General features: G+C 50.0%; 1 protein-coding gene across 1 annotated transcript in view; it reads left to right on the forward strand.

Moving 5' to 3' along the window:
- The window catches only part of STPG4 (sperm-tail PG-rich repeat containing 4), a 44,943-nt gene extending 32,843 nt beyond the window's left edge, over window positions 1–12,100 (forward strand). The window contains exons 6-7 of the mRNA XM_089922493.1: window positions 5,299–5,326; window positions 7,951–12,100. Coding sequence (XP_089778619.1) covers window positions 5,299–5,326; window positions 7,951–8,036 — 114 coding nt within the window. The 3' untranslated portion in view covers window positions 8,037–12,100. The remainder of the gene's footprint in view (window positions 1–5,298; window positions 5,327–7,950) is intronic.
- Window positions 12,101–13,757: the final 1,657 nt, after the last annotated feature.

Genomic DNA, 13,757 nt, shown 5'->3' on the forward strand with positions numbered 1-13,757 from the left:
ATATATGTCCTCTGTGTGATACTCCACACATTCATCATATTTTTGTAAGGTAGACATTCCCTACTGGAATGTAAACCCCATGAGAGTCGGAAACATGCCTACCTTGTCAATTAAGACTGAGTTCTGCTGCCACTAACAGAGCCCACAGGTAACAATATTAGAAACAAGATAGGAACTTATTTCTCTCTTATATAAAGTACCTGCAGTAGGCAGTTTAGGGCTGGTGTGGTAATTCTGCAGCATCAGATTTCTGTGTGCTGCCCTGCTAAGCATTGCTTCCACACCCATGGTCCCAGAGAGCTGAGAACATGGGACCAGCGAGCAGGCAGGAGGGCAGGGACGATGGATGAGCTGCCCCCTCCTTTAGGATGCTCCTTAGAATTTGCATACACCTGTTCTACCTCCATCCTATTGGCCAGAAATTAGCTATGTGGCCACACCTAGCTGCAAGGGAGGCTGGGAAATTCAGTCTTTATTCTGGGTGGACATGTGCCCAGTTTTAAATTGTCCTAGTACTAAGGAATTAGGAGAACAGAGATTGGGAGACAATCATTTACCACTGTATTCCCAACTCCCAGCACAGTGTCTGGAACATTGTATATCGTTTGAATGAACTGAACACTTATGTATTCATTTGCTACGGCTGCCATAATAAAGGACTATAGACTGAGGTGGCTTAAACAACAGAAATGTATTGTCTCTGTTCTAGAGGCTAGAAGTCCAAGATCAAGGTGCCAGCAGTTTCGGTTCCTTTCGAGTGAGGGAAAGTCAGTTCCATGCTGCTCTGGTAGCTTCCTGTGGTCTCCTGGCCATCTTTGGCATTCCTTGGTTTGTAGATCCCTGCCTTCATTTTCACATGATGTTTTCCCCGTCTGTGTGTCTCTGTGCCCAAAATTCCCCCCTTTTAAAGGATACCATTCATATTGGATTAGGGCCTATCCTAATGACCTCATCTTAACTTACTACATCTGGAGTGACCTCATTTCCAAGTAAGGTCACATTGTGAGGTACTGGGAATTCCAAATCCACAGGTCTTAAGAATTTGGGGGGAACACCATTCAACACTCAACATAATTCAACACACCAAAAACTCATAGGATTTATGGATTTGGGAGAACATAATTCAATACACAAAATCGTGGGGTAATTTCATCTACTCTCACACAGTCTTTCAGAGGCACCTGGCACCTCTCAGTTCCTGAGCGGTGTTGTGTAGATAAGCCAATCCCATCCTCTCAGCCCTGGAGGAGGAGTGTGTTCAGTGGCAGGTGAGGGGGTGGCAAGGCTTTTACCAAAGGCCTACAACGGTACTAAGCATTATTGCACATTAGGGGTTGGAACCAAACTGGTCAAGAAGACCAAGGTGGAGGCTATGGTATGTCTTCATGGTACGACACGGTCCCAGGAGCACGCCAGAAAAATGAGTGAGACCCATGCATTCCGAGTCCTTTGCAGTAAGTGGAAAACTCCAGCTCTTTGTAACATCCCACTGAGATCAAACTTACGTAGCACAGGCCAGGTACACCAAGGGCCTGGTTTGGAATCTTGAAGCCATGCAGCTAGCTCTGCCCTCACTCAGCACCATGCTAGCTCCTCACATCTTCATTTCTTCTTTTTTGTTGTTTCTGTTTGCCTGTGTCCCTCACTGGACCATAAACTCCTCTAGGTCGATGATAGTATTTTATTCATCATCAAATACTGTCATACATAAAATACTGTGTAATCCCTTAAGGTTAAGATTGTCCTCAAGTAGAAACTCAATTAGATAAGACTTTTTCAAAGGCAAGAGAAAGATATGATCATCTTACCAGGAGGGTTGAGATGTAATCATGCCCCCAATCGAGGAATGGGAGCTATAAAAGGTTCCTGTCGTTTCTTTTGGCAGCAGGTTCTGGGATTCTAGGAAGGTGATAATTCTGTTCTCCCTTGGCACCAGACGTCAATGTCTTTGAAAAGTTTAGCTTGGGAAACCCAGAGTTGCCAAAGCATGGCCCTGATGATAGGAAGGTTTAAGAAATGGTCCATCCAATTTGTGCAAGAGGTGCTTAGTACTGCTTGATGAACCTGGGTGCCACCCTTCACCCACACATCGTACGTAATGTGGTCCAAAGTTCTGGATCATGCTCAGAGATCGCCAGCAAACCAGAGAGCAGAATCCCCAACTTCAGGGAGGGGTAGGACACAGTTAAATGTCCTTCTTTTTTTTTTTTTCAATTGATATATAGTTGATGTACAATATTATGTAAGTTACAGGTGTACAATATAGTGATTCACAATTTTTAAAGGGTAGTTATTAATAAAGTATTGGTCATGTTCCCTGTGTGGTGCAATATATCCTTGTAGCTTATTTTATACATAATAGTTTGTACCTCTTAATCTCCTATTCCTATATTACCCCTCCCTGTTCTCCTTGTTTTAAACACCCCTCTCGTTGAACCAGGTCCATTTCTCAACACACATTCAGAGGCATCCTGGACCAAGTCCCCTTCCCTCCTTTCAGCTCTGCCCACTTGCCATCCTCGGTTAGGGCAGAATCGGGGACTCTGCTGGAGCTGCTTCCTGCCCATTGCAGGGCCCTGGCCTGACCATTACTTCTCACTTAGAGCAGGATTCCTGTGGCTTCTGGAATATGAACTTGGGCCCATATCCACTTCCTTAATGTTCCCCACTTAAAAGATCCCATGTAACACATGGGGGGCAAATAGCATTTAGTAATTTCTTTCTGCCCTAAGTCTCAGGCCCTTTGATTCAGATGACCAGGCACATGCAGGGAGGCTGCTGGATGGCATAGGCACACATCAGGGCTTCGCCAGGCCTGGCACCTGGCCTCCCAAGCAGCTCATGACTTGGAAGCTTAGAAGTGAAAGCCGCATGAGGCCTGGGGGGAAAGGGTGCAGGTCACAGCATTTCTTAGCCACCCCGCAGACAGCTAGGCTGTCGTAGGCGTAGAGTCAGTGGTAGCACCCTCAGCAGCATCTTTGGCCCCAGCTACCACTTTGGCTTGAGAGCTTACATTTCTTACGGCCAAACCAAAGGGACTTTGTGCAAACCGTTCCTGTCCAGATTTCCCCGCCTTTCTATGCCTGTGTTCTTATCGTGGCTTGGACTTCTCCAGTGGGAGTGCAGAGGTTGGTCACGTCGTACAGAGAGCCTTGCCCTGACAGCGATCTTTGTCCCATGGATGCATCAGGTTGAAAACACTGCTATTTCATCTCTCTGCCACGAATTGTAAAATGATGAGGCGCATCCCTTGATTATCAGATTTGTGCTTGGCTGATAATAACAGACTTCATTCGTGGTGGATAATTGAGAATGGCAGGCTTAATTATGCTGCTGTACCACCCAAAGGAGAGCAGGGTTTTGAAAGCCTTGCTCTTAAATCCTGAGAAGGGGCTGCAGTTGGTGCTTGTTCAGCCAAAGCCATTGAGCTACCTTGTGGCTCAGCCTCATATGTTACAGGATCTTACAGGAACATTTCTGTTTTAACCTTACTGCTCATTTTATTTCTTTCCCTACCCCCTTTTTCACTTACCCAATTTCCATCTTCATTTATCTATACATTAGGTATAATTTTTTTCATATTTCAAGAGTACTTAAGTCCATCATAGAAAAATTAGAAATTGCCAATAAGCAAAAAAAAAAAAAAAAAAAAAAAAAAAAGTTTCTTTTTACTCAACACGGCACCACCTGGAGAAAACTACTGTCAGTGACCGTTCCATTTCCAGTTTTTTTAGGCACACTTTTTAAAACTTGCATTGTTAACAATATTTGGGAATAGTGTTTATGTCCCTAAAAATTCATCAACCTGGATGGCTGGATGGAAGAATCACAATTTATTTAACCAGGCACACGTCTTTTAGAAACAATGTTATAGTGAATGTCTCTGTGGCCAAATATTTGCACACATTCTCAATTGTTTCCTTAGGAAGAATTGATGGGTCAAAATGATAAATATATATTGTCTTTAACTTTGTACTGTAGAAAGTTTAAAAATATATACCACATAGACAGAACCCCCATGTACCCATTTGAAAGTGACCAGCTCCTGGCCAGTCCATACCCCACCCACTTCCCCTAGTTCCTGTGTTGTTTAGAAACAGATCCAAGACATCATTCCAGAAAGACTCTTTTCTGTCAAATAGCACAGGTATTTGAAAATGGGAGAGGAAAAGAAGTGAATTGCTAGAAAATAAGGAAAGGTTAACATTTTGTCTGTGTTATCTACGGTGCTGTTTGGGCTGTGTTCATTTTCCTGCCGTACCTGGGCTCAGGACTCATCACCTGTCTTCTGGGTTCCCGCAGCAATCTTGTAACCAGACTCCTTTCTTCTTTCTCTCCCTTTGGATAGGTATATCTGTTTTTAAGCTGTTTCATAGCTTGCCAAATTGTGTGCTTCAGAAAGGCTAATCAAATTGATACTTCCACCAAAGTCATATAGGAGTGTCCACGCTGTGGATAAAGTTTTCCTCCCTCCTTTCCTCCCTCCCTCCCTCCCTCCCTTCCTCCTTCCCTCTCTTCCTTCCTCCCTCCCTCCCTTTCTTCCTCCCTCCCTCCCTCTCTTTCTTTCCTGGCCCCCACAAAAGTATCTCTTTGTTTTAATTACACCTTATTTGGCTATTAATGACCTTAAAGCCCGCCCCAGCCCCCAGTTTCCTCACTGCATTTCCTCTTTGTGAATTGCCTTTTGCTAACTTTTCTTTTGATGTGTTTGTCTTTTTAAAATTGTGTTCGTGCATTTCTGTTAACCTCATAGCATTGTATCAATACTTAGGTCAGTGAATTGCTGTGAATACTTTTTTTTTTTTTGGACTAAGAGAACATATGCTGCATTTATATGAAAGAATAAGCATGTTTTATAAAGCTAACAGCTCAGAGCAGCAAGTCACCGTCAACAGAGGGACAAGAATGGAGTGAGGCCCGCAGGGGTGGGCAGGGGGCCTGGGAAAGAAGAGGGCATCCAGGCAGGGACAGGGGAGACTTTCACAAGTCACCTAACTCCAGTCTTCACAGTCATCCATGAGGCAGGTAAAGCAGGTATTATTCCCATTCACAGTGGCTTGTGCCAGGGCACACCTTAATAAGATCTTCCGAGCCCCAATCCAGGGATTTTTCTACCCTATCACACTGATTCATATGCTTATTCATAAAAGGCAAATATAGCATCAAAATATATCTGATATCACTATTTATGAAACACTTAAAAAAATTTTTTTTTCTACAGCGTGAAGGCCCAGGACCAGGTCATTATAACTTGAAAATACCTTCAGTAAGTTCTGTTACTTCCTGTTTTCAATCCAGAGTACCTCGATTCTTGCCTGCCTGTTCAGTAAGTATCCTAAAAGACAGATGTGGTTGTAGGTTTTGTGGCTTGTGGGTGGGTGGGGAGTGGGCATTGGGGGTCGGATGGGGGTAGCAGAGTTATATACAATTCTAGTATATATACACTAAAATTGCTTATCAAGGCAGCAAAGGGCATAGAGCTTCCTCGGCAAGCCCTCGGCCAGCTTCAGGCTCAGAGTGACTCCAGACCTGAAGGCCGTGGCTGAATTATGGGTCCAGTTGCGAACAGCCAGCGCAGTAATTAGCCATCGGTGTTATGTCCTGGATGCTCTGGGGGGAAACTCCTTTAGCGAATTGAAGCCAGCAGTGGGCACAGGCTGCCCCCGCCCATCCAGAACTGCCATTCTTTGTGTATGTGTCTTCTGGGAACAAAAAGTCACAGCAGAAACATTATGATTGAACCAAAGGGGACCATTAAGGCCTGAGCCATCATCCTGCCCCCAAGGACTCGGGACAGACAGGGAAGAGGCTCAAGTTCATGGAGATACACAAAGAAGGTGGATTCTGGGAGTGTGCGAGAGCCTCTGAGGCCTAGAGAAGACCAAGAAAGATGGCAAAAGCATAACATGGAGCTTATGAAAGTGGCTAGGGCTGTTGTTCGTTTGATGCTAAAAGTTTGAATTCCCCTGGCCTTGTGGTTCCTAGCCAGCACCTCAGTCTGAAAGTCCCCCAAACTCAGTGGTTTGTAGCCTTATTGGACATGGTTAGGAAGACAGAAACACGAATTCTGCTCATAAGAAAACGGCACCACCCCGGGGTGGGGGGCGAACAAGGAGGGTGGGAGGAGCTGGGGCGGTGGGCAGGAGACAGCTGCCTGCAGGTCACCTCCCCCAGCACCCCCTGGGTTGTCCCGGGCCATCTCGCTGCAGAGCTGCCAGCTGCGGTGCTACAGTGTGGCAGCGGTGTGGTCTTTCTCTGGAGGAATACTGGGGAGGCCCCACCAATAGTATTAAAAACACACCAACAGCGGGAGGCTAGTGGATCCCTTCAGTGGGTCCTCACACCCTAGCGGCATTATCATGACCCAAACACAGATTTTTGTCAGAGCTCACAGCTCCTCAGGAAGTTGGAGTCATGCTAACCAAACTCCAGGGAGACTGATGGAGAAGCCGGAAGGTGTGGTATTCATTTACAAGTGTCCGGCAAGGGGGCTGATGTCTGGGGCCGCTGCTCTGTGGAGCGTCTCCCCTTGTAGGAAACTCGGAAGGAAGCCAACGACAATCAGAAATTTGCTTGGTGACAGTGGAATCAGGGCTGGGGGACGGAGCCGGATGTTCTCAAGGTCTGAGAACTACACCCAGTAGCCTCCTGAGGGGTGGCCTTGCGAGGCCCAGGCCCACGAACCTCCTGTTTGGGGACTGGCCTTCCAGGACTCCACACGCATGCTGCTTCCTCATTAAGAGCACTAATAAAGGCTTCGGCTTCCTTTGACGTCTGGCCAGGAGTTGATTAGATTTCCAGGCTGCTCCCCTGCTTTTGGCAAGGAAAACATCCTGTCTAAAGCAGCGTCTGCAGGCAGCTGATCTCATCCACTCTGGGCTGACGCTCTAGTAATCCTCTTTCCACTCTCACTGTTTCCTGAAGAGATAACAAACTGCAAGGAAGGATGGCAATGACAAGTAGGTGATGATAGGGGATAATAATAGCGGTGGTGGCTAGCGTGTGGAGCAGTATTGCTGCCAGCCTGGTGGTGCTGTCTGTCTTTCGGGGCCCCCAGTGAACCTCAAAACCTCACTTGCTGGGTAAGGCGTGGGAAGCACGTGGCCCAGGGTCATATTGAGCCATTGGTGGTGGGACTAGGACTCAAACCCAGCCCCGTCTGACATTAAAACCCTTCCCTTAACGATACCCAGAGACACCAGTGTGTCTCTAAGATAAAATATTGGGGCGTTCAAGAATATGTGGGTGCACCTCACCATGGGCAACACTGACTTCAGAAATCAAAGTCTTCGTCTATGAGAATGACATTCATTTATATCTCATCACTATAGAAGAGAAGCTTTCTTTATATAATTGGCTAAATAATTTTTCAAGAATTTCATCAAAATGAAAACATGGCTTTTCAAAATTAGAACTCGTCAGTCCCTTGAGAATACATCCCTCTGAGCCCGAGGTCCACAGCCCCTGGTAGTGAAGCACCTTACTCTATTACACTGGGGAAAACGATGGAAACACAGGAGTTTGGGCTTTTGAGGTCAACCACCCAGGTTCAGAATCCATCCTCTCCAACCCATTACCACTAGACTGAGGTCATTGAGGGCGGAGGGCGGGGGGAGACGCTGGCATCCCCAGGGACAGGGGGTGCCCTGGAGAAAGCGTGCCTTGAGGTGAGGGTGGGATGTGAGCCCGCCTTCCCCTGGGCTGTCACTTGCTTGTCCTCTCTTCTCTCAGCACCTCTGCAGCCTTGGGGAGAGCCGTGGACAGGATCAGGTCTCAGCCCCTAGGACAGGCTCTAATTCCAGGGTGCACAGGCCCCAGCCCCGGCCACTGTGGCCCTCGTCTCCCTCCGTGGGGATTTGCCAGCCACGTCTGAGCGCACAGCCAGGCTCAGGAGGCTTCAGGTTCTGGTGTCACTATCTCTTCACTCCCTGTTTTCTGCTGTGTTTTCAGAAAACGCCAGGCCCAGGAGCGTACACGTCTTCAGCACAATTCCCCGAGCAGCCCCGGACCATAGCCAAAATGGGCCGAGAACATAGCCTTTTCTTCAACAACACAATTGGCTTTTAAAATAAACCCATCTTGGCCCTAAGCGACTTTGAGTTTTAGTAAGTTCTTATGTTTAGAAAACTCTATTTGGTCTCTTCTTTAGGAGGGTTTGACCACAGACCATAATCGATGGCCTGTGGGGACCACCCAGCCCGCTTATCTGGAATAGTCCCAGCAAAATGTCCAGTTCACGTGCAGAAGTTTCCTGGTTTGAACAATCAGTTATATGTTCCCTCTGTGTGTTGTCAGAGGGTGTATCCCCAGAGGCTGTGCCCCTGGGCTGCTCTCACAGCACCTGGACGGGCCCTGATATGTCAGATGGGCTCTGTGTGACCTTGGGCTCTCTAGCTGGGTCTCCACTGCACTGGGGTTATCATGCCTCACAGACTCATGGACACTTTCTCGGGGGGTCGGCATTCAGCCAAGGCCAACCCGAGCTTGACGGGATCCCAACAGATGGTTCTTTCTCTTTCTCAACTCCCTGAAGAGAACAATATTGATTCAACCCGATGAGCATTTGTGGTTTCAAGTCAACAGAAATATTTTGAGGATCTGCTCTGTGTCAGGTGCTGTGCTGGGGTTAGGGAGTGGAGGTTGAAACAAAGATGAACAAGGCATGTGACCGAGTTTAGGGAGGGTTGGAGGGGAGACAAGGCCAGAAAGGTAGTTTGGAATAGTTCCTGGCTTGAGGAAGGCTTTGAAACCCATGCCAAGAGCCTCCTTCTGGTCACCTTGTGTGTGCAGCTCAGGGGTGGCCGTCATGTGGATGGCAGCTCCACCAGCAAGACAGGCCCTAGTCTCGGGAAACTGCGAGATCACCACGCCCGGCGTGTGGAGGAGCAAATTCTGACAACAAAGGCCATAACAGGCGCTCAGAGCGGGGACAGGGCAGCACGGCCCGAGCGGGGAAGGACGGCTGGGTGCAGGAGGCAGCTTGGCTGGTACCCAAGGGACCAGGAGGCCGAGATAGGCAGAGAGGAGAGGGAGGAAGATGGAGGGCAAGGAACCCCATTTGGGCGAAAAGCAGGAAGAAACATTTGCTGGAGGGGAACAGAGGGAGCCTGGCCCAACTAGAGTGGAGGGTGCAGATGGGAGCGGGAGGGGGCTTGGGCAACACCCAGACCACAGGCCAAGTAGTCAGTCCTGCTCTGGGAGCTCCAGCCAGACAGACCCTACGCTGGACAGCCAGGGTCTCATGAAGAATGGGCAGACTAGCGTCATTAATCAATAATAGGAAGGAATCTTTTTCTTTTTAACTAAAAGAAAGAAGAAGAAAACCTAACATAAATCCCTATGTTTTATTATATTAAAAGAAAACCCCAGCTCTCTTCTCTAGTCATATAAACACCATTATATAGCAGGCGTTGGGCGCAAGGAAGAGGTCATCATCTCCCTGGGTTTATCCCCGTCTCACATTCGTGGAAGAAACTCCCTGCACTGTGTTCCTTCAGAGCAGAAAACGGCCCCTTGGAAGGTGAGGCAGATGCCTCAGGGGTGGTAGCTCCTGTCCCACTCTGATCAGCACATGGCTGCAGGGCAGATGGGTGGGTCAAAGGCCCCTGCAGGATCAGAAGGTAACGCCGGCAGTTCTGACAGAGCGGGTTTCTCTAGGAAGCAGTGTGTCGGGTTGTGCCTGGCGCTCAGGGCAGCAGTTCTAGAGAGAGGGAGGTGAGAGGCGGTCACATGTCTTGGGGCTCGTGGGTGGAAGGTTAGGGGAAGCCCTCACACTGGCAAGGGTAGGAGGGAGCTTGTGTTGCAGCTATGTGGGATATCTCCCCGACAGCAGTGTGAACCAGGGGCGGGCAGGAACCGCCTCTCTCTCCCTCTGTCTCCCCTCTGCTTCTCCCTCAGGCCAGCCTCTTCCTATGCTTAGGGTCTAATGCAGCCTTCTCCTTGCATCATTTTCTGAGCCCATGCCCTAAAGAACGTAAACAACCCCTCCTGGTTCCAGTATCAGGTTCCCAGGAGAGAGAATCCAGTTGGCCAGCTTGGGTCAGGGGTCCACCCTTGGGCCCTCCAGCTGTGGCCAGGAGGGCCTAGACCCTTGGTGCAGACATAGCTGCAGGGGCCAGCTGTGCCGGGATGGAGGGCAGCTCCACTGTGTTCTAGAAGAGAATGAAGACCCTTTCAGAATAAGAAGGAGAGGGCGTCTCCTGCCTGGCCTGCAAGAAGGGGGCTTTGGAGGCCTGCAGAGACGTCACCTGGAGGTGGAACCGCTGGAGAACACTCTGCAGGGCCACCCTTGAGTCTCCAGTCCATGCACTAACTTTGCCCTTCTCCTGTGACTTCTGTCTTCTTTCTGTAGCTGGGGGTACCCCAGCCCTGTCCTCCTTTCCAGTCTTGCCACCTGCCCATAATGCAGCCTCCCCCTCCTCTGTGTCTCCTCTGTGGTGATGTGACGGAGGCTTTTCCCTAGGTGCTAGCAGAGGGGCTGGCAGGCACCAGGCGGTGAGGAGAGCAGTGTTTTGCTTCTCTTCTTTGACATATTCCAGCATTTTTTATAGTAGCTCATACAGGTAGGGAGAGGCTTTTCCAAATAGACCAGAGGGATTCTGGATGGCTTTTTCCTGCCACAAGCCTAAAAACTGGGACAATGTTGGAGGTGCAAGGCCTCCTTCTGTCCTTTCCAACATGGACAGACTGGACAGACTGGGGTTGACTTTGAGCTTGAGCTTTGAGATTAGGATATAAACACCTAGCAGCTACTGCCGTTGTATGCATCCAGTGACAGGTCCAAACTGACTTAGAAAAGCCAAGAGCCGGCAGATGGAAGGGAATGTGGTGTTCATCCTACGTCCCGAGGGGCCTTCCTTGCAGGGTCCCTCCTCCATCCCCCATGGACCGCTGTGACACTGGCTTCTCGAGGTCTGGCCCTGGCTTCCCTGAGCATCCTGCTGTTCCTCTCCCCTCCCCCACCCACACGCCAACTGCCCTCTGAATTTGGCTTCAACCAAAGCGAATGGTTTTCTTGGCTGCAGATACCTTCTGCTGTTGCCATGAAATTCCCTCTGCGTTAAGTCAGAGAGTGTCAAAAGTCGCAGCACTCGTGGGGACAGCTTGTCCTCCCCCCCCCCGCATCTCTTTCCCTCCTTCCTCACCCCCACTGGCAACCCCCCCCCATTGCTTTCTGGACCCACAGGGGACACCTTGCAGACCTGGAGGCCTAGGGCCATAGGTTGCTCAGGTGATCGGCCCGGCCTCCAGCATCACCTCTCACCTGCTCGGTGCCACCCGCCTCGAAGCAGCACACAGCTGCCTGGACTCCGGTCCCTGCGGCTAGGATTACTTTGAAAGGCTTATTATCTTGAAAACACTTTCTACAAGTTCAGAATCAGTTGTTCTAAGCTGCATTTTAGAATCCCCGGGGGAGACTTTACAAAGCTCAGGGCCTGGCAGCGCCCAAACAGATCACATCAAACTCTCTTGGGTAGGACTCAGGCCTAGGATTTTTCTAATGTGCCTCCGCGCCCCCCGCTCCCCAGGTGATTGCAATGATCAGCCAAGGCTGAGAACAGAGGCTGAGATGGTGTGAAGGCACCAATCACCAATAGCTCTGGGCGGGGCCACAGGTAGTTCCCCCCACCCCTGAAGGTTTAAGAAGACTTCGCCGTTGCCCTAGGAAGTTACGCTCCAGCTAAGAGGTTGGTCCGTGTTACCATCTGGCTGAGTCCTAAGGAAAGAGGATGGCGCCGGGCCGGATGGTCTGAGCGAAGTAAGTTCCTGGAACGTTGCCGGTGGAGGTCATTCTGCGTGGAGAGGTCAGCAGGGCCCTTGAACTCAGGCACCTCTCGCCAGCCTGACTCTTGGCTGGGCTTCTCACAGATCTTTGGCTTCGGCCAAGGGCGGGGCTGCAGGCATACAGAGCCTGCCAGACCCAAAGGGAGGGGTTTGGGTTCCGGTTTCAAGGCCGCAGGGACCGGGTGGGCTTGTGGGCGCCAGTGCCAGAGACCCAGACGCTGGTCCGGCTTGCCAACCGTCTCCCCAGAGAAGGGGCGACTCTGGATGGCAGGAAGAGCCAAGGCTGACGGAGGCCTGGAGATTGGGGGTGGCGAGTAGGCGGGTGGGGGGGGCGGGGGGGGCGGACAGAAGGAGGAGGAGCCAGAGGAAGGGGAGGCCCGGGGGGGGGTGGGCGCGTGGAGGATGTCTCTCAGCAGGCGCTTCGCATTGCCTTGCTGACAGCACCCTTAGCTCTATGAGAGCCCAGAAAAGTGTGCCACCCTTCTGAAGAGAGATAGGGGCTCAGAGAGGCCCATCAGGGGAGGGAGGTGGCAATGTGGCTGCTTTGGGTCGGAGTGTGGCTTAGTCCCTGAGAAGTGTAGGCAGGAAGGGAGCTCAGGCCCAGTGACACTGCATCTCTGGTCACCAGAGTGGGCTCCGGGGGATAGGGGTGGGGAGCCAGGGAACTGAGCGACCTGGGAGGGGGCAGGGTTGGATGGCAAAGCAGTGCACTGGAGCTGTGCAGGTCACAAACAGAGCTCTGGGCTTGATGAGGGCTGACCTTTGTCTCCTCACCCCCTTTCCGAAGTCCCAGAGCTCAGAGGTCCTGCATGGTAACTGAGGGCCATCACAGAGAAAGGAAGTTGCTGGAGCTTCTCTTATTCATCAGGACCAGAGGGGACGCTTGGAAACACGCCAGGCAGGGTCACAGCTGTTGAGGCTTCTAATCCCCAACCCGTCCTGGGCTGGGCATGGGAGCTGGACTGCAGAGAACCTGTGTGCCCGGGGTAGCTCACTGTGGAAACTGACCATCTGTTAGTTTCCCATGGCCGCTGCAACAAATTTCCATAGACTCTGGTGCTTAAAGCAACACAGATTTATTCTCTTACAGTTCAGGAGGTCAGGGGTCCCCAAATCAGTCTCACTGGGCTAAAGTCAAGGTGCTGGCAGGCTGGTTCCAGAAGGAGTCTCTTTCTGGGAGCTCTGAGAGGAGAATATTTTCTTCTCTTCTTTAGCTTCTAGAGACCACCTGCATTCTGTTGCTCACGGCTGCTTCCTCAGATCACTGCAAACTCCTGCTCCCACAATCACATCTACTCCTGACTCTGACCCACCTGGTTTCCTCTCCTCTTGTAAGGATCCTTATGATTATATTGGGCCCACCTGGATACTCTCCCCATCTCAAGACCCTTAACTTAATCACGTTTGCAGAGTCCCTTTACCATGTGAAAGAACATATTCTAAGGTTCTGGGGATTAGACAGGGACACCTTCGGGAGGGCGTTATTCAGTATTCCACACCGTCTATCTAACTTGTAGCTGGGGGGATGTGAGGCATCCTTTTGCCTGAAATGCTACTCTCCCGTGGCCCTTCTTGTGCTATCTTCGCCTTCCCCAGTCTTCCCCAAGCTGGTTGGTGCTTCTCCTAAGGGCTCCAGTAGTCCCCAGATCCTTGCCTGAGGCCAGCGTTGGACTGTAGGCTCTGAGATCATAGAGTTGGGACCTACTGGGGCACTGGTGAATTTCCCGGTGCCTAGTACAGTGTTAGCATATAGTAGATACTCAATACTATATTTTACTGAGGTATAGTTGATACAACATTATGTAAGTTTCAGGTGTAAAACATAATGATTTACAATTTTAAAGGTTATACTCCATTTATAGCTATTATAAAATATTGGCCGTATTCCCTGTGTTGTACTATATACGCTTGTAGCTTATTTATTTTATACATGGTAGTTTGTACCTCTTAGTCCTCTATGCCTATCTTGCCCC

The sequence above is a fragment of the Delphinapterus leucas genome, chromosome 13, assembly GCF_059928025.1.
Source record: "Delphinapterus leucas isolate spDelLeu-1000000601 "Yukka" chromosome 13, BTC_Dleu_Yukka2, whole genome shotgun sequence".
Lineage (NCBI taxonomy): Eukaryota > Metazoa > Chordata > Mammalia > Artiodactyla > Monodontidae > Delphinapterus > Delphinapterus leucas.